At 38.4% G+C, this 19932-nt stretch overlaps 1 protein-coding gene across 2 annotated transcripts in view; it reads right to left on the bottom strand.

The window, feature by feature from the left end:
- GRIN2A (glutamate ionotropic receptor NMDA type subunit 2A) overlaps positions 1-19932 on the bottom strand; it is a 506391-nt gene that overhangs the window by 33876 nt on the left and 452583 nt on the right. For both annotated transcript variants that reach the window (XM_072608879.1, XM_072608870.1), the window contains exon 12: positions 11201-11388. In XM_072608879.1, the coding sequence (XP_072464980.1) occupies positions 11201-11388 (188 nt within the window). The remainder of the gene's footprint in view (positions 1-11200; positions 11389-19932) is intronic.

The following is a 19932-nucleotide window of genomic DNA, read 5'->3' on the forward strand; positions in this document are numbered from 1 at the left end:
AACTGAGGATATAGAAATTTCTTTTTAAAAATAAGAAAGTTTCTGCTTCCAAGGTTCTTATATTCTAATGGGGATACCACATATATATAAAGAAGTAGTGATTTGGAAGGTGTGGGAACCCTATATGCCTCTCTGTTACTCTGTTTCTGTCTCTTGTTTCTCTCTCTCTCCTGTCTGTGCATGCATCTATTTTTTTAGTGTTATAGCATGAATTGGGCTTAAAACTGGTTACTGAGACAGAAGTATGAAGAAGAAATTTAAAACAAAAGAAAACAGAACATTGTCAATGAGAAAAGGGTTTGATCAGGGCTTATCAAACTCATAAATCCTGAATGGCCTTGTGTGTGGTGCTACGACAAAGCTGGACTACATAGCAATCTATTCATTAAATTTCATTTGAGTTTTTACAACTCTCCTGACATTTGAACCTCCCTGGCATGAGGCATTTACTTGTCAGCTAGTCTGGGATGGCACAAGTGACCCTGCTCTAATCTGGATGTCACATCAATAATAAACACTGATTCTCCAGTTCACAAATATACCGTTGGACTAGTATGCAGATGGAAATCCCCAGGATCTCCTTGACTCATGTGTACCTTAAACCAAACAACAAAACAAAACCTAAATCCCCTACCACAAAAATTCTATTGTTATTCTGAATATGCCTCTAGTTAAAATTAGGCAGGAGGTAAACAAGTCTAATTTTTATGATTCAATCTGGTCACGAGCCAATGGAAAAGAAGTTAAATCTGTTATTACTAATCTATATTGAGAAATCATGCTTTCCTCCTTCCCCCAAATTGCTTTTTGGAGCAAGTTATTTGCCTGTGACATATCATATAGGGCAGAGAAGGGTCAAGCTGGCTTTGTTGTTGGGGTAGCTCAAGGAACATCTTCTTTCTACTCCTCTTACAGCTTGTTCCTCCTGGGTGCCCAGCAAAGAAAATGATACCGTTCAAAAAGGGCACAGCTGGATTCTTGCATATGTAAATGAGGGTCTGTGTGTGCGCAAGATTTTCATTCAAATTGTGTATTGGCAATAATGAAGCCCATTTGAATTGGAGAGCTTCAAAGCAAGAAGGTCCTTAGAGATCTATCTAATCCAAATCCTCATTTTATAGGGGAAGAAGTGTTCATCTGCAAGTTGAAAAACTTGGACCAGATGATCTCTAAGGTCTCTGTGGGAAAAGTACTGGTTTGGGGTTCAGAGGATAAGGGTCCAAATCTTGTCTCAGTCTCTTCTGTTGTTGGTCAGTCATTTTCAGTTGTGTCTGACTCTGTGAACCCATTTGGGGTTTTCTTGGCAAAGATATTAGAGTGGTTTGCCATTTCTTTCTCCAGTTCATTTTACAGATGAGGAAACTGAGGCAAACAGGGTTAAGTGACTTGCCCAAGGTCACACAGCTAGTAAGTGTCTGGAGTCATATTTGAACTCAGGAAGATGACTTGAGACCCAGCATTCCATTTATTGCACCACCTAGCTGCCATTTAGCTGCCTCTATCCCTTACTACCTGTGTAACCTTGGAGATGTTACTTAATCTCTCTGGGCCTCAGTTTTCTTAACTGTAAAATGAGGGGGTTCAATTAGATGATCCCTATGATCCTTTCTAGGTCTAAATCTTTTACTCTAAGGTTCTAAATCTAAGATCATAGAGCTCAAAACATAGCTTCAATTTCCTTTGCATTCAAAGTGGCCTATTAGCTTTTCCATATTCTATCTCTTTTAATTATGTCTTTGAATTAGTGGTCCTTTAAATCTTTAACATATGTCCATTACACCTCAGCCTTAAAGAATCCCTTAGCTTCATTCAAAGTACAATTTAGATAACACTTGTAATATGCAGAGTTTTCAGATCTCCCCAGATGTTAGTGTTCTCTCCTTGAAATTATTTTGAATTTCCTGAACTGTTGCATTCCCCTAGTAGAATACTAGTTTCTTCAGGACAAGAACTCTCCTGTTTTGTGGCTGCAAAATCTAGCCCATGGCCTTGAATGAAGTAAGCACTTATAAATCCTTACTGAATTAAATTGCTGAAGCTAGTTAGTGGTAGAATTGGGGCAATACCCTAAGTACGTTGACCCTCAGGCCAACGCTTTCTTTGCTATACCACACTGTCTCTCTAATCTGATTTAATTAAGTTATGCTATCCTCTTCAAAAATTGTGCATATAGCCAGACTTATTTTCTATCCTCCTAAACAAGAATGCGTTAGAAAAAACATGAGTCCTCTTCACCAAATTTTGGGCCAGCTCAGAGCCAATCATGGACAAGCCCTGCACTTTGGCTGAGTTCTGTCCAAATATCTGATTTCTCATACTTGGATCAACTTTTATTATTTTTAAACAAAAGATTACTGCTTCTATTGATAAATGAAAGCAGGTCTTTGGGGGTGGTTAGGACAATATGTGTCTGTTTCAATCTTAGCCGAATGAGGTTGCTGAATAAATAGCCCAGCCAATATGACTAATTTCCCACATGCTCATTTCCATGGTCACCATCATCCTGACACTAGAGAGCTTTCCCATTTTTCATCTGTCAGGTTTTCCAAATCACTAGGGTCTGCAGATGCCTGAACAAAATTAGAAGTCCCAGTGCCCTGAGGAGAAATAAAGCACAGGGCAAAACTCCAAAAACAAAGAAAACAACACAGTGAGTGCATAGCCTGGTGAAGCTCAGGGATAGTTTCTCTAGCACATATTGATCACCGAATAAAAACTGATAAGACCATTTTGTTATTTGTTTTTTAGTAGTTTCAGTCATGTCAGAGTCTTTGTTACCCCTCTGGGGGTTTTCCTGACAAAGATACTGGAATAGTTTGCCATTTCCTTCTCCAGCTCATTTTACAGATGAGGAAACTGAGGCAAACAGAGTTAAGTTACTTGCCCAAGGTCACACAGATAGTAAGTGTCTGAAGCTGGATTGAATTCAGAAAGATGGGTCTTCCTGACTACAGGCCAGGTACTCTATCCACGGTGCCACCTAGCTGCCCCTGTAAATTTGCAATGCTATGACTTAATTTCCATGATGTCAGGGTACTAGACAAAGTTTCTAGGAACCATGGGCATGGCTATCCCTTCCCTCCCCATGAAAAATTGCATGGTATGCTGGTCACCTCTCCCAACCCATCCACCCATTGCTCAATGTTCAAGTCTTATTTGGAATGATACTAATCCTGTTGTCATTAATGAATCCATTCATCAACAAGCATTTAGTAAGCACTTGTGTGTCAGACATTTTTCTGGGTACTAGGTCTGCAAAGGCAAAAACATAAAAGTTTCTGACCCCAGAAAACTTCAAATCTATCAAGGGAGACAAGATATATCTATAGAAACAGATAGAAAATTAAAAAAAGGTAATTTGGAGGGTGGAAGGAAACTAGGTGGTACAGTGGATAGAACACTTGATTTGGAGTCAGTAAGACTCATCTTCCTGAGTTCAAATCCAGCTTCAGAAACTTACTAGCTGTGTGACCCTGGTCAAGTCACTTAATCCTGTTGGCCTCAATTTCCTCATCTGTAAAGTGACCTGGGGATGGAAATGACAAACCACTCCAGTATCCTTGCCAAGAAAACCCTAAAAGAGGGATCACAAAGAGTTGGACATGACCAAAAATGACTAAAGAAGAATTTGGGGGAATAAAGGTAGTAATAGTAACTGGTGGCATCAGGAATGAACTTAAGTAGGAGATGGTGTTTGAGGTGAACTTGGAAGTAAACTAGGAATTCTTAGAAGTAGAAGGGAAAATTTACAATGCAAAAGCCTGAAGGTAGAAGATGGAAGGTCATAGGTGAAGAACAAAAAACAGGATAGATTGGTTGGATAGTAAAGTATGTAAATGGGAATAGTATATAATGGAGCTGGAAAGGTAGGTTGTAGTTAGGTCATGAAGGATTTAAAGGGCCAGAGAGAGGAGAGGAGAGCACCAGAACTCAGAAAGAGAAGACTGTTATTTGGGAGTGGATAAGAGGCTTGTTAACTAACTTGGACAGAGGTATGTGACTCACTAATAACTTCATTCTAACTCTTTCCCCCTCCAAAGTATTCTTGTTTTATGATGTGAAAGGGCACTGTCAGAACGTTGTACTTCCTTCTCCCCCTTGTGCCATCCCTCATCGTATTGTTTATCACCTAAAATGGGCCCAGACAGACAAGTACAATGGTGATTTTGAGTCATCTGAGGACAAGAGTGAGGCCCAGTGTCACGAAGAGCTGTTCACAGGGGATGTCGGCAGGAACCAAAGATTAGAAAACCCACAAAATAGCAGCTCATCAGTGAGTCAGCTTCTAAGTGAGTGGTACACTCTGAAGTACTCTCTCAAGAGCTGCCTTGGAGTCAGCTGAGGGAAACTCATTTGTCCTTAAACTTGGTCAATTTCATTCCGGAACTTGGTAATGTGTACTTTTTGAATGGATACAAATTAATGTTTTCGATGCACAGGTGAAATCTTCTTCCTGAACCAAATACTCCTGAATCCAATCCAATCAAGGAAAAATGTATTAAGTGCCTAATGAATATAAGACAATGTGCTAGGCACTAAAGATACAGACAGAATGAAAACTAGTTCCTGGCCTTGAGCAACTTAGCATTCTACTTGAGATTTGACAGGAAACATGACACAACCAATAGACAAACACATAAATACAAAGTCACAGCAAGAGGGAAATATTTCTAATTATTAGGGATGAAGGGTGTAGTGAAAGAGGAGAATGCATCAGGAAAGGCTCCTGATCTGTGTTTTGAAGGAAACTAGGGATTCTATGATTCTCTCTCTGTATCTCTGTCTCTGCCTCTGTCTCTTTCTCTCTGTCTCTGTGTGTCTCTGTCTCAGCCTCTCTCTCTGCCTGTGTCATGTCTGTCTTGTCTCTTCTTGTGCTTCTGCAAGTCTGTCTGTCTTTCTTAATTTATGCGATTGGTGTTCTATCCGCATCTATCTGCCTATCAGCCTATCTGTCTGTCACTGCCTACATCTCTATGTCTTTTTTTTAAATCTCTCTCTCTCTCTCTCTCACACACACACACACACACACATACACATGTATAAACAAACACACAGAGAGTATGAATCCTACATCCTAGAGTTTCTTACCCTTCACCCCTCTCTCTGACAGCTTGTCTTTGTAGAAACACATGACTGCCTATTGAGTCTCTAGAATGATGAGCACAGCCGAACCCTCTTTATCTACAAACCAACTACCTGACCCCTGGGTCAAAACCCAGCAGTGTGAAGCACGAATTTCAACCTCATGTTCTCACTTGCTTTTTTTCATTTAGGCAGCTACCCACACACTCCCTGGTCACATCTTTTTCCAGCCATTGCGTAAAGAGGGTACAACACATGGAAACAACAGCACTGTGCCCACCATCACCAGAGCACTCAAGGAAAACAAGCCATGCCTTGGGAAATGCTCAAGAGAAACACACAAGGGAATTTATAGTACACAAAAAGCAGGTTGCAGAAAGAGGAACTGCATGTGCATGTCAGTTTCTCTCCCTTCTGCTCTTAAACATTGACAGGTCATGTTGCCAGACTAGAAAGATATACCTTTATTTTTGTTTAGCTGTGGCAAGTTTCAGTCATGGAAAACCTTCCCTGGCCGTGCTTCTAATACTCCCTTCTTAGAGAAGATGCTGATAACAAAAAACCCTCTTCAGGTATTTTTAATCTGGGTCTTGAACTTGTTTTTTTAAATTGATAATTGTATTTTAATGTAATTAGTTTCCTTTGTAATCTCATATGCTTTATTTTATATATAACCATCATTTTGAGAAGAAGATCATGGGCTCCATGAGAATGCCTCAGGGGTCCATAACACACACACACACACACACATGAAATTAAGGACTCGTATTGAAGAGTGAGAAGGATCATCAAAAAAGGAATGAGGGATAAAAAAAGTGATAACAGATTGGGGAGGTGGAGAGATGACTGAAAGTAATAAATGGGCTTTTTCTTATCCTATTTTTCCTTTCATATGTCAAGTAGAGATGAAATGGAAGGAGAACTGGCCCAAGAGACAGGAAACATGGTTTTTAGTCCTTGTTCTGCCTCTAATGAGCTTTGTGGGTCTTGGGGAAGCCACATCTGTCTGAATCAGAATTTCCTATGTGTAAAAATAAGAGAGTTTAAGATTAGAGGGTCTCTATAATGACTTCCTTCCCTAAAAGTATAAGACTATGAGAATGCCTACCATCATATTTGTGACAAGAAAATATATCTAAATCAAAGTAGAATATCTATCAGATAAACATACTGGAGACAGAGGTATACAGAAGGAAAAGTACTGAATTTGTAGAAAGCAGCCGTAGGTTCAAACTCTGATTGCCACATGTGACCTTGGGCAAGTCATTTAAGTACTCTAGAACTCAGTTTTCCCCTCTGCAAAAGAAAAGGGTTGGACTAGATGATCTCTAAGGTCTCTTTAAGTTTTAAATTTATGATCTTAGAATCTCATAAGGAAGAACATGATTTTCCAGGGGACAGGTATGGGTTATTCACAGAATATAGAGTCTGTCTCTGGAGATAAAGGAGAAAAGACAAAGCAAAACCTTTATTTGGAAAACTAAAAGAATATAGCAAAACTTTAAAAAAAGAAGGAAGAAAAAAGCCGGCTGCATGCCGGTTTGCTTCCCAGAGGACTTTGTTAGGGAGATTCAATGGAGCAGAAATGTTTAGATTTTGCATGGATAGGAACCAGCCTAGGGGGAAATGTTTTATTGTAAGGCCATGGCCAGGGCCAGGACCCTTGACAAAAATGTGAAGTCAACAAAATTTATCAGTAGTCCTCCCTACCGTCTCACCATTTCCCCCCTTTCTAACATTTCTTTATATTTTTTCCTTCCTTTTTTCTCTTTATTTCTTCTGAGAGGCAATTAGATCACTTAGGTGATGGAGCCTTAAGTATGTCTGTTTAATAAAATTGAAGTGTGATCTCAGACACTAGTTATGTAACTCTGGGCAAGCTACTTAACCCCTGTTTGCCTCAGTTTCCTTATCTGTATAATAAGGATAAAAACAGCACCTACCTCACAGGGTTGCTGTGTGATGCAAGTGACATAATAATTATAAAGTACTTAGCATAGAACCTGACCTACAGTAAGCTCTACTTAAAAGTTAGCTATTATTGTTTGCTCAGGTTCCTGGTGTCCTTATGCTTCTCGCATCTCTACCTGGCAGAGAGGAAAGTGTCATAATAAACTCATCCACACAATACATTAGTCATTTTAAATCTATTCCTTCACAGTGTGTTTACTATATTCTAAGAGAACTAGATAGGAAAAGCAGTGCTTCGGCCAAGGAAATGAATGTCTAATGATGGACTTTTAAGGGAAAAGATAGTATTCTGGTAGAGGGAGTCCCTTCAAATCTTATCAGGGTGGTTATTCTGTCTTTTCAAAAGTTTCAGTAGTTTTGAACAGAATTTCTTATTTCCATGGGTGATACTGAGCACAAAAGTGTATGCATGGCTACCTTTCCTATGAGAAAATCAGTCTGATGCAAATCCCACAAAATTGAGTGCAAACAGTAGTATCCTGGGAAGATCATATTATGCTTGTATTAGAAACAAAGTTGGGAAAAAGAAAAGTGTCAGTACCAAGGATATTAGAAAACCATCCAGTGGTCCAGAGCAATTTATGTGATTCCTAATTAGACACAAAGAAAGCATCAGAAATCACAGTAGTATTTCCTCTCGGACAGCATGGGTTCTATCATCCCCCAGAAAACATTGGATATGCTTCAGTGAAATGGATGGCCAACAAATAAAAATCAAAATTTAAATCTTAACCCATGCAGGGAATGCCAGCCCCAGTCCTCCATTAATTCCACCACCACACCCCCATGTGTGCTCTGATCATTGTTTTCATGGGCCAACATGTACAGAGATACTACCAGAAACAACAGTGGGGTTCCAGCTCCTTGTTAACACAAGTGCATTATCATCTAGTCCCTTTCAATCAGAAAAATCATAGCTTTTTGTTTAAAATAAACAGAAAAGTTGGGGGCCCTGCATGGTGAAATGGACCAAGGGATATGGGAGTGTCCTTTTACAACTAAAATATTGAATTTTAACTCTGAAAACCAAAAAAGCTTCTTGAACAAGAATAAGGTGAGGAATAAGAAAGGAAAATGTAGACAGGTCTACAGTAAAAGAGGCTAATCCTGATTGCTCTGACAATCTGGCCCCAAAGATCTCATCTGTCTTTTCTCTTACTGCTCATTTCACCCCTAGGCATTGCCTGATGTTAATAAAGCCAATTATCCAAATTTATCTTCCATTGTATTCCAATTTGGATTTTCAGTTCCAGGCAGATTGATCTTTTCCTGTTCTCTATACATAACTCTGGCATACTCATTTACACCTTTGTAGGTTAGCTCATGATGCAAACCTTTCTTCCTTCCTCCCTGCCATTCCCACAAACCCAGGACCAATAAGGGAAAAAATAAACCACATACATACATATACATATATATGTATATATATGCATATATATATATACATACATACATATACATATATATGTATATATATGCATATATATATATATATGTATATATATATATATATATCTCAAGTTGAAAGAAATTTAGAGGTTATCCAACCAATCATTATAATCCAAAGCAAGCATTTCCCATTTCACCTTTGACCCTTGGTTTAAGCCAAGCTTCAAGCTTATCTCATTTATGTGAACTTCTTTGGCAACCTAAGGTCACACAGACCTTTTTTCTTCAATTTTAACTGTACTTATTATTTGTTCTGCAGGATTCAGAAATTTATTATAGGTCATCTTATCCCTCACTGATTATCATATATATTATAATATATTATATAAAATTATATTATATTATGGTAATTATAATATGATTATATATAATAATATATTGTCATATAATTTTCATATATACACATACACATACAAATATATATGTATGTATATGTTGTCCTCAACAAGACTTCAAGACTCTCAAAGGTCAGAACTATTTCTCATACTATTGTATCCCCCACAATAACAAGAATTATCATATTTTTTCTTTTTAATATGTGTGTGTCATATAACTTCTCAACCAATGTACAAGTTCCCAGTATCTCATTCTATATATTCCTTCCTATACCCAACACAATGCCTAACACGTAGTGTTTAATAAATCTTTATTGATGATGAGCACATGGGAGGTTTGGTAAATACATGGCTGCTTCTTTTGACTTCTAAGAGCCATACAAAGATGCAACGATATTTCCATATTCTTAAATATGCCATCGCTGTACGTGTTGAGGTAGAGACAAAGTGGCCTTGACTTAAAGAATATTCTCAGTAATACCCATCAAGACATGGCAGCCTATATCCCATATAAGATGCCTGGCAGGCCTCATGGAAGAGGTTTTCCCATTAAATAAATGCTCCACTCAAAAGGTTATATTTACCCAACTCATTAGGAATCTTTTTTTCTGCTTTTGACACTCATTAGACTCATAATCGTCCAATGAAGCTACTCTCTAACAAGAGCTAAACATTCCATTCTAGAAGATGAATAATAATTAGCTACTGCTCGGCATTTTGCTCCTTAGCAGGTCTAATTTTAGAGCATAATTAATCCTGCAGAAGCGGCATAGGATAAGTGAAATATTTGTGCAGCTGCGTTAATTCATGTATTTACTCCTAGGGAGACATTCAGAATTGGACACAGCTTTCTGAGAAGATTATCTTAAGACGCCCCCTGAACCAGCATCATTTCCTTTCCTATGCGCCTGTCTCCAGCTGCCTTCCACATGTGGAGCCAAGACATCATCTCCCACCAGGAAACTCCAAGCCCCATTCTCTGGTCTACAGACAGAAAGTACCTATTTGAACGAAAGCAATAGATTAGCCTGCTTTTCATGTGCTACGAATATAGTGAGCCAAATTTTGGCCTTTCTCAACTCTTGTACTCTTCATCTTCCTCCTTTTCCATAATGGATTAGTGTATATTTTTTCTCTGCTCAACAATCCTAAAGGTTTAGTCGACATCATTCTGAAGGACAGTGGACAAAACATGGTGGGAGCTGTTCAATTTTGAAGCTACTTATAGAATCTTTTTCATTGGAAGACTTTAGGAATTGGACAAACAACTTCATTCTGACATAACTTGGATAAAGAACTTTTTTGGAAATAGGATTAAATTATTCTTCCTCATTCATTTTGATACACAAGGACTCTAGAAAGTCAAACATGCTTTTCTTATCAGCTTTCATAGGGAGAAAAACTTAAGGACTGCAATGAGATGGGACCTACCAAATGGTCACCCAAGAACAGTGACTTAGAATTTGGTTTGGAACAGAGGAGATGGGCAATCATGAGAGGATCATACCCTTAGTAGCTTCTAGACACACTTTGAAGAATCTTTTCAAGGCAAGTAACCTATGGTAGCTAGTTAAATACATTGTCTAATTTATGGGCTAAGTATTTTTAGAATTTCTACCATGAAAATTTAATGAAAGAGCCTGGTATGTAGAGGTGGGAGGAAAAGTTAAAAAAAGAGTTATCCAAGCAGCTGAATTGCAGAACATAAGATATTTATTTAAACTCTGCTGCTAGATTGAACTAACAACCTCAGAGTCCCCAGCCACAGAAGGACTGGTCAATATGATCCAAAGGAGATGAGACAGGAATCTTCAAGCATTCTTCCAAGAGTTCTTGAGAGGGAAGGAGTCTTAGAGATTATCTACTTCTCATATTAGATTATTTACATTTAGACTATCTATTCTCATTTTACAAATGAGGAAACTGAGCTTCAGAGAGGGGAAACTATCTGACTGGCATCTCTGTTAAAACTGAGAGGGGGGGCATGGGTTTCTCCCCGCCCTTTCTACACATGCCTTTCATTTCTTTTGAAGTATTAAAATCTTAGAGTTGGAGGTTCAGTTGAGAGATAATTTAGTCCACTCTTCTCATTTTATAGATGAAAATGTTTAAGGCACAAGAGGTGATGTGGTGTTAGCTCAATTACTCAAGTGTTAGTTAGTAGATATCCTCATCTCCAATTCAGAACTCTTTCTACTGCACCATTATACATGTCCAATGTTTGTTAATTTGTTTGTTTGCTTGTTTGTTTTGAGAAAAATAATATCCTATTGAGGCCTTCAAAGACTCACTAGGAAATCAATTAAAAACAGCTAAGAATCCAAAGAAGAATACAAAAAGGGAAGGTGTAGCCCAGTTCCTACCATCACCAACAAATTGCAGAAGGGCCAAGTCGATCTGTCTCTTCCATGGGGATCCTTTCTGGAGGGCGATGCCATACCCAGTGGTAGCAAAGATATAGCCACTCCCAATTGTCACAAGTTTGCAGCCTTCATCTCTCCCAGCCTTGTAATTCAGCACTGCGGCATCATAGATGAAAGCATCCAACTTCCTGAAATGAAAAGGAACATGTCGATAACATGAACCACCAGGCTGCCATCTCTGGTCCTTGATGCTGGGTCCTTATTGAATGTCATCCCAAGTCTTTGATACTGGAGATGATGACTCATAGGCTCTGAATTCCTAAGTCATGAAAGGATCTATTTTTAATGAGAAGATAGAAGCCAGAGTCTTTGCTTTCCAACTTACAAAAAGCAGCTAAATAAAGATATAAAAGATTCACATATTCAAACTAGTAAATAGCAAAGTCTGCTGGCTTGTTAAATGCATGTCCTTAACAATCAAAATAGCAGTGAATGACTTTCTATTTCAGAAATTTGAAATGGTAATAAATATGCAATTAGATGCAGTAGAATGGGGGGAAAATTAAATGAGAGGCATTTAAAAGAGCTAAGGGAAACAAAGTTAGAGCTTTCTGATTTCTCAGTCCTTTCTTCATGTCAATGTCTTTTCCTCCCCTTCTTTTGACAATAAAAAAATACAATAGAGAACCACTGAATAATGGAAGCAGAGGAGATATAGCACAGAACACCATATTCTGTCAGAAACAGCTGCAAAGATATTCTCTTTGGAAGGCAGCTCTTTGGAAAGGCTGTTGCAATAGACTTTTTATTTTTCTGAAAATTCATGGGAAACTGTGCTCAGAGTCAAGGGCAATTGGGGAGAGTACAAGGCTATGTGACTATTGGTCTCTATCCTAAAGCCCCAGGAGTAACATCTTGGCTCAAACTGAGAAAAGGATCATTCCAGACTACAGGTAATCAGAATGAAAAGAAAGCAATTCACAAAAACTGGAAGGAGGAATTATTTATGGTTGGGTGTTAAGGACTAGAATCAGATGCGATTGGGACTGCTAAAGGACATAGCAATCTATGATCAAATAATGCATGGACAAATGTCCCTATATAACTGTAAGACCATGGTCAGAGTAGTAAAAGATGATTTTCTTAGAAGGCAGAGAAATGTTGGATTCATTGGAGAGCACATGGGACCCAGAGTCAGGAAACCTGTGTTCTTATGATGTACTGACTCGGAGTTGTTTGTAATTCATTCTTGCAGAGAACCAGGACATTAGAAAGATGATACCATGACTTGCAAGTGAATTGGATTTAAGTGATGGAGGACTGTGTGTGGTCACCAGTCTCACTTTCTCCTCCACAGTCATCTGGGTTCAGTGGCAAGATATAGATTAGGAGAACTGGAAATGTCCCCTGTCCTTGACCTTACTATTAACTAGTTGTGTGACTTTAGGCAGACCATATCACCTCTTATGCTTTCAATATTTTTATCTATAAAATGAGAGGATTGGAATAAATTATCACTAAACTGAGCCTCCAACTCTAAGATTATAATATTTCAAAAGAAATATGAGTGGCATATGTATGAGGGAAGGGGAGAAAACAATGCCCCCGTCCCATTTTTTAACAGAGATGCCAACCAAATATCTGTACTCAACCTTTCCTCTCTGGGGATATCTGTGCCCTGAAGACAATCCTCCTGAGTGATGACTCCCTTTCCAATACCATCATTTCAAGTGAGACCTTAGCTATATTCATTCCATTTCTGGCTCAGTTTTCTGTACCTATTTTTTTACCTCATTTTTCCAGTTTCCCTTCATGTGTTCTTTTTTTTCCTTTTAGAACATAAACTTCTTTAATGAAGAGACTATTTTATATCCTTGCATTTGTATTATTTATAGTAAGTACTTAAAAATAGTTTATCTATCTATCTAGAGGCTTAAACCTTTCCCCTTGCCTATTAATCTACCCAGAATGATGGAATCTGGCAGAATGAAAAATAAATTTCTGTAACAAATACCTGAAAATAGGATCTGATTTAAGCTAGCAGTTGAATTTGATGTTTTCTGCACTAACATAGATTTTTTTTGTAAATCAGAACATAGTTCCCTGACAACCTGTCTTTTGTTGATTATCAGTCAAAGGAACAGGAAGAATAAGATGTTTTCCTGGGAAATAGGTAAAGATTCAAAAAAGCACAATGCTAGTAAGGCTTAGGGAGGCAATTCTAGAGGAAATTGTCATTTCTGGTCAAAAAATCATAGTCATGTCATAGGATGGGCAAGTCAACAGCAATACTTATACATAAGAGTAGGAATGGCAACCCAAGACTCAACCTTCCCAGCTGTGCTTTCCCTGATAACTTTGTTCTATACAGAAAATATTAGAGATGAATAAGAAGAGTCTTTATGGGATGTCACAGAGCTATTCACTCAGTTTTCTGGGCCCAGCAAATAATATTGGAGTGACTATGCCTATAAGTTATGACCATAAGGAACTGCAATCTATTCATTCAAATGAATGTTCTCTCTTTTAGATTAGTTATTTTGGAATGCTATGTGTCTATTTCATGGATCCTATCATTGATCCAAACACATTTGCTGCTTAACTTTGGGAAAGGTCCTGCTCTGGACACTTAAGAAATATTTAATAACTGTTCACAGGACCGTAGGCTCATAGAATCATAGATTTAGGGCTTGGAGGAAACTTAGATGTTGTATGATCATCATATCATGGATTTAAAACTGGAAAGGAATTCAGAGGCTGTATTTTACCCCCTCTCCCATATAGACAAGGCTAGTTTTTCCCCTAACATGGGACTGAGGCATTTCTCAAGATTCAGTTGGCTCAAAAGACTAAGAGCTCAGAGCATTGATGCTACCTCCTCATCATCTAAGTTAAAAGCAACCATGAGAGCTAGGGAATGAGGAAGCAGTACTCTTAATGATTTGTCTGATAGATCACAATAATCAGGCAAAGGAGCTTCACTTAACTGAAACAACTCAATATGTCTTCAATGTCTCTACTTGTTCAACATCTTTCTCCTTCTATGACTAAGAAATCTCAGCAACTTATGAGAGTTTCATTTTGTTCCAATATTGAATTCAAACTAGCAAGGGTCTTCCTGGAGTCAGGACCAGAACACACAGGCCATTTAGTATGACATCTTTATTTTCTAGATGAAAACAATGAGATTCAGAAAGTTCAGGTGTCCTGCCTGATGTCACAAGGGTAGGAAAGGACAGTCAAGATGTGAATATAGATCCTCTGACTCTGAATCTACTACACATAAAATCAGAATCATAGGGTCACAGATTTAAAATGACTATATAGTTCATTCCATCATTCCATTTTACAGAAGAAGAAACTGAGACCCAAATAAGTTAAGTCCATGGTCATACAAGTAGTAAGAGTAAGAGGTAAGATTGAAATCCAGGTCTTCTGAATCCTTAATCAGGGCTTCTCTCTCTGCCTTCATCCCTCTGATGCCTGAGAAGAAGGAATTGAGGCCTAAAATCTGAAATAACTTGCTAAAGTCACATAGGTAGCAAGTTCCAGCATCTGGGTTTGAAAGCAAGTCCTTCACAGCCAATAGCTCATTTTTGAATTTCTGAAGTGGTTTCAAATCTTCATTCCTCAAGGAAGACTTTAAGTTTTAGAAAGAATCAAAACTTTTTGGAGTCAAATCTGAGGAATATGCTGTGGAGAGGTGGTCAAGCTGGGAAATGTTATGTTAAGTGATTAATGATGCATAGCTACAATATCTTTTTCTTCTGTTATTTAATAAATCAACACTTTCCCCAGAGAAGCATCCAAACTATTCTAAACAATGACAGGGGCATTATACTAAGTGTACTGTCTCACAGAGTAAGACTCTGAAAAAGATGCCAACACTCATTTGGATGGTTTAGAATTTGGTTGTTGTTGTTGGGTTCGTCTTGCTTTGCTGAAGAAGATTATGCTATCAGACAGATGACATGACTCGCACTTGACTTTGTTTTGAGTGAGGGGGAGCTGTGCAAAGTCACCAGCCTCATTTTTCCTCCAGAGCCATCTGACTCTGGTGACCTGACATTTCTGGCATGTTTCTTACAGAAGCAGTACGATCATACCACCATTTCACTGCACATGCATACAGAACTGGAAAGGTTCATTTAATCTAAATTCTTCATTTGACTAATGGGAAAACTCAGACTTATAGCAGTGATGACAATTGACCAATGTCACATACCAATTTTGCACTATAGCTAGGATAAGCGCCTGAGTCTTCTGATGCTCGCCTTAATGTCCTTTCCACTACAGTATGTTGCTTCTTCAAAAAAGGAACAAAAGACATTCCCAGGACTTTAGCATTACCTGTTCTGGTAAAATATACATAGACAGCTATGGAGAAAACTGCAAGATAGGGATATACTTTTATTGCTACTTAATTACTTGGGTTTCCCCCTATGCTCCTGTGGCAAAACTGCAAGAATTACCAAATGTATTAGAGAGGTCACTATTTTCTCCTCCCAGGATTCCTAGCTCAAAACAGAAATCAGAATTGCCCTGTTTACTTCCACTTCTGATTTCCTTCAGGATCCTGAGTGCAGGTGAGAAAAATGATGGAGGGCCCAGATTTGTCTCCCACATTTTCAAAAGGCATCACAATAAGTGAGCATAGGTTGGTGAAAGAAGACAAATCATAGGTAAGATTTGAGCTCCCCCATCCCTACTCTAGGCTTGGATTTTTAACTGGAATAAATGAGTTGTATACGTGCCAAGACTACTCAACAGAACCAGAAGCATTCCAAAGAGACAGAATGATAGAATCAATCAGCCATCCAACAAGTATTTATAAGCACCTACCTTGTGACAACAATTGTGTTTTGTGCTGGGGATAGAAAGACACAAAAGTGAAGAAGAAAAACATCTTTGCCCTAAAGAAACTTTTAGATCAGTTAGAGAAGACAGTATGTATAGCTCATAGAGCTATACAAAACAGATTCAAGGTGATTTGAGGGAACAGAAGTAGGAGAGGAATTAGTATTTGGAACATTAGAAAAAGCCTAATGTGGAAGGTAGAGAATGAATCTAGCCTTAAAGGAAACTAGGGATTCTACAAATACAGAGGTGCAAAGGAAGTATATTTCAAGCAGAAGAAATAGCCATGGATTGTTGGGCATGAAGAAATACAAAGAGCAGTTTGGCGGCACCACAGTGTGCATCGAGGAAAGGAACGTGCAATGAGATTGGAAAGGTAACTTAAGGTCAGACTGTGAAAGACTTTAAGTGTTAGATAAAAGCATTCTATTTTTTTTCTATTATTATTTTTTTATTATTTATATTTTGCACTCAAACTGTAATAGGAAGCAACTAGAGTTCATTGGGTAGGTTAAGCATCAGAAAATAGGAGAAACTGGCCTCAACTCTTTGGGCCTCATTTTGTTCTTTGGCAAATTGATGGAATTGGTTTAGATCAGGACTTTTTAATGTTTTTGCATGATGAACCCCTTTGGTATTCTGGTGAAACTTGTGGCCCCTTTTCTCAAAATAATGGTTTTCTGCCTACATTTTTATTTGAGGAAAATGCTAAATTTCCTTTGGAGGTCAATGAAAATAGAGATGTCTTTTTTTTCATCCAAGTTCAGAGATTCAAAAATCTATTCATTGCCTCCTTAGGTATTGGTAGATGACAGGTTATGGAATCCATCCTAGATGATCACTACAATTTCCCTCAGGTCTAGCATTGTATAATTTTTCATTGTGTGTGCATCTCTGAGCCTCTGTCTAAGGAGGAGAAACTGAATAAGAACAACTGATTCAAAGTCAATAGTCCACTATTTTGGTTATCTTTCTGAGACTTCAGTAAGATTGAAATATGGGACCATTCTGGTCTATTTCCGACCAACCTGCACTTTTCCCTTGAGGACTTACCTTGTTTCATAATCCTAAGTAATCCGAAAGATAATTCTCCCCATACGTGTTCTCTCCTCTTTACTCATTACACCCCTCTATTTCTTGATGAACTACATTTATTCCTCAATCATTGTACATCCCAATTCTCCAGTTCAATTCATTATTATTTTCTATAATCATGACCTTGTACAGGGTCTGGAGATAAAAAGATAATATAAAAAACTGTCCCTGGCCTCAGCGATCTTCCATTCTACTAGAGAATTTATTTAATTTATTTATTAATAATTTTGTTAATTATTAGCATTATTATTAAGCATTTATTAATCCATGTAAACAAACACAGCATTCTTTCAGCCACCTTTTAGGCTTATATTGCCTCTCTGCCAGAGGAGGGAGAAGCGACCTGCCATTGGAAGACCAATTTGAACCAAAACATTTGGGGGCTTTAAGCAGTGATTGCCTGTGACACAGAGATGTATTAGGCTGTGACTCAGTAATTGGCAAGAATGGGTTTTGGAACAACAAGAAAATTAAATGTAGGCACTAGGGGAAAGAGCCACTTTCAACTAATGCAGTCAATCACAGCTAGGAGAACTTACTAATCGAGGCCCCATGGTTATCTTTCTTTGCCTAGACTCATTTTCTCCTACTATTAGGAAGGAGGCTATTCCTGTCTGAGGTTTTATTGTTCCATCTGCACTTCACATGAGGTCATCAGGCGAGCTGAGCTCAGCTGTCACAGCCTGAGTGGTTTCACCCACCAATGCAGGTGAGGCCTAATTTCAAAGCCCAAGAAACTAGAGATCCTGACAATGATCTTGTCACAAACTTGGCCTAGGGTCACTGGTTCCCAATTTTCTCTCTGCTTCCATTTTTATAAAGGACTTCTCCCTCCCACCTTAGGGAAAAGGAAAAAAACTCTTTCTAAGTATCCCCATTACATAAAACTACTTTTTGAGGTCCAGAACAAAACTCCAGACCAAATTCCCAGGCTTGATGGACTAGAAATAAACATTGTGTTCCTTTGAGGGTGGGTACACATAGGTAACCAAGACCTCTCTGACTTCTTTCTCTTTGTCACTACTGATTCTCAGAGATATCATAGGATTTATCAGATCACAAGCCTACAGGCGGAAGAGCCTTAGGAATTATCCAGTCCATCTCTCCCTCTCCATTTAAGAGAAAGTATGGCCCGGAGAACTAGAATGATTTTCCAAGGGTTCCACAAGAGACAGAACTGGGATTTCAATCTAGGTCCACTAAGTCCTAAGTGCAACACACTCTACTCTTTCATGATGCTTCCTAAATGATTCAGAATAAGAAGAAAATGTCCTCCTCTCCTAAAACTTCCACAGAGATAAGCATAGGGCAGAACTCCACATTCTAAGTAGTAATTACTGCCAACCTGATTTGTCAGCCTTTTAGACTGCCACAGTTATGGAGGAGACTGGGAGGTAGGTAGGACCTGACTATCCTCTTTGTTTCAGTCAGTCTGTCTTTCTTTTACTGCTATAGTAATACCATGGATGCATTCATAGGATCATAGATTTGGAGCTAGAAAAACACTCTGAATAAATTTTTTCTCATCCTCTCATTATAGAGATGAGGAAACTGAGTCTTGGGAAGAAAAAGTGAGTTGTTCAAGAACACAAATGTTTTATTTCTCTGCATACGTATTTATTGATAGCTGACATTTATGTACTACAAGATTCATGAAGCACTTTATGGAGAGTCTCGCCTTTTGTCTTCATTAACTATCTTGTGAGAAGGGGGTTATTATTATCCCCATTTTACAGACAAGAAAAGTGAAGTGTAGAGAGGTTATATGGTCTTGCCTGAGGTCAGACAGGTCAAAGGTGGCAGCACGAGGCTTTGAAATCAGATGCTTGTGACTCCAGATTAATCAATGTCCAAAGTAGAGCACATTATCTAATGTGCCGTGCGTTGGCATTCGCATTCAAACACAGAACTTCAGATTAAGAACCCAGAACTCTTTCTGATAAATAGGGCTTTCTCTCATTCCAAGTCTTAAGAGCTCCCAATTAGGAAGGCTTCCTACTCAAAATCCCAGCATCACATAGTGGTATTTCTTACAGCTTGGGTGATCAGTTACTACACATTACCTGTTCATAATTTTCCTTTCCACTCATCATGTTCTTATGCATGTTTTAGTTCTCTCTCTAGGGGTCTCAGTGCATTTAAAGGCTAATTATATAGTTAAAGTTAATTATTCATTCATTAACATTCAAGGAGTCTTCAACAAGGAAACTTCCTTTGCACTGACTTGTCCTGATGAGTTAATAAAATCAGAGCCTTGTGTGTGTGTGTGTGACTCTATAAACCATTGTGCAGAAAATGCACAAGATGACTCTTTGATAATAGCTTAATGCATTTTTTTAGCCTGTCAAAACTATCTTGGGAAAAAGATCCTGAAAATGTCAGGAATAAAGCCATCATGATGCAGATAACCCTATCAAGCTTTCAGCCTCAGCCTACAGAACAAATTATACTAATGTAAATCTATGTGAAGTATGAGTCTAGAGACTTCATTACTGGAAATATGGGGCAACTAGGGGGTGCAGTGGACATAGCAAGGGTCAGGAGGACCTGAGTTCAAATCTCAGACACTTGACACTCACTAGCTGTGTGACCTTGGGCAAGTCATTTAACCCCAGTTGCCTCATCCTGGGTCATCTCCAGTCATCCTGATGAATATCTGGTCAGTGGATTCAGATGGCTCTGGAGGAGAAGTGAGGCTGGTGACCTGCACAGCCCTCCCTCACTCAAAACAAAGTCAAATGCAAGTCATGTCATTATTTCTCTGAAGGCATGGTCTTCTT

This window comes from Notamacropus eugenii, chromosome 1 (assembly GCF_028372415.1).
Source record: "Notamacropus eugenii isolate mMacEug1 chromosome 1, mMacEug1.pri_v2, whole genome shotgun sequence".
Taxonomy (NCBI): Eukaryota; Metazoa; Chordata; class Mammalia; order Diprotodontia; family Macropodidae; genus Notamacropus; species Notamacropus eugenii.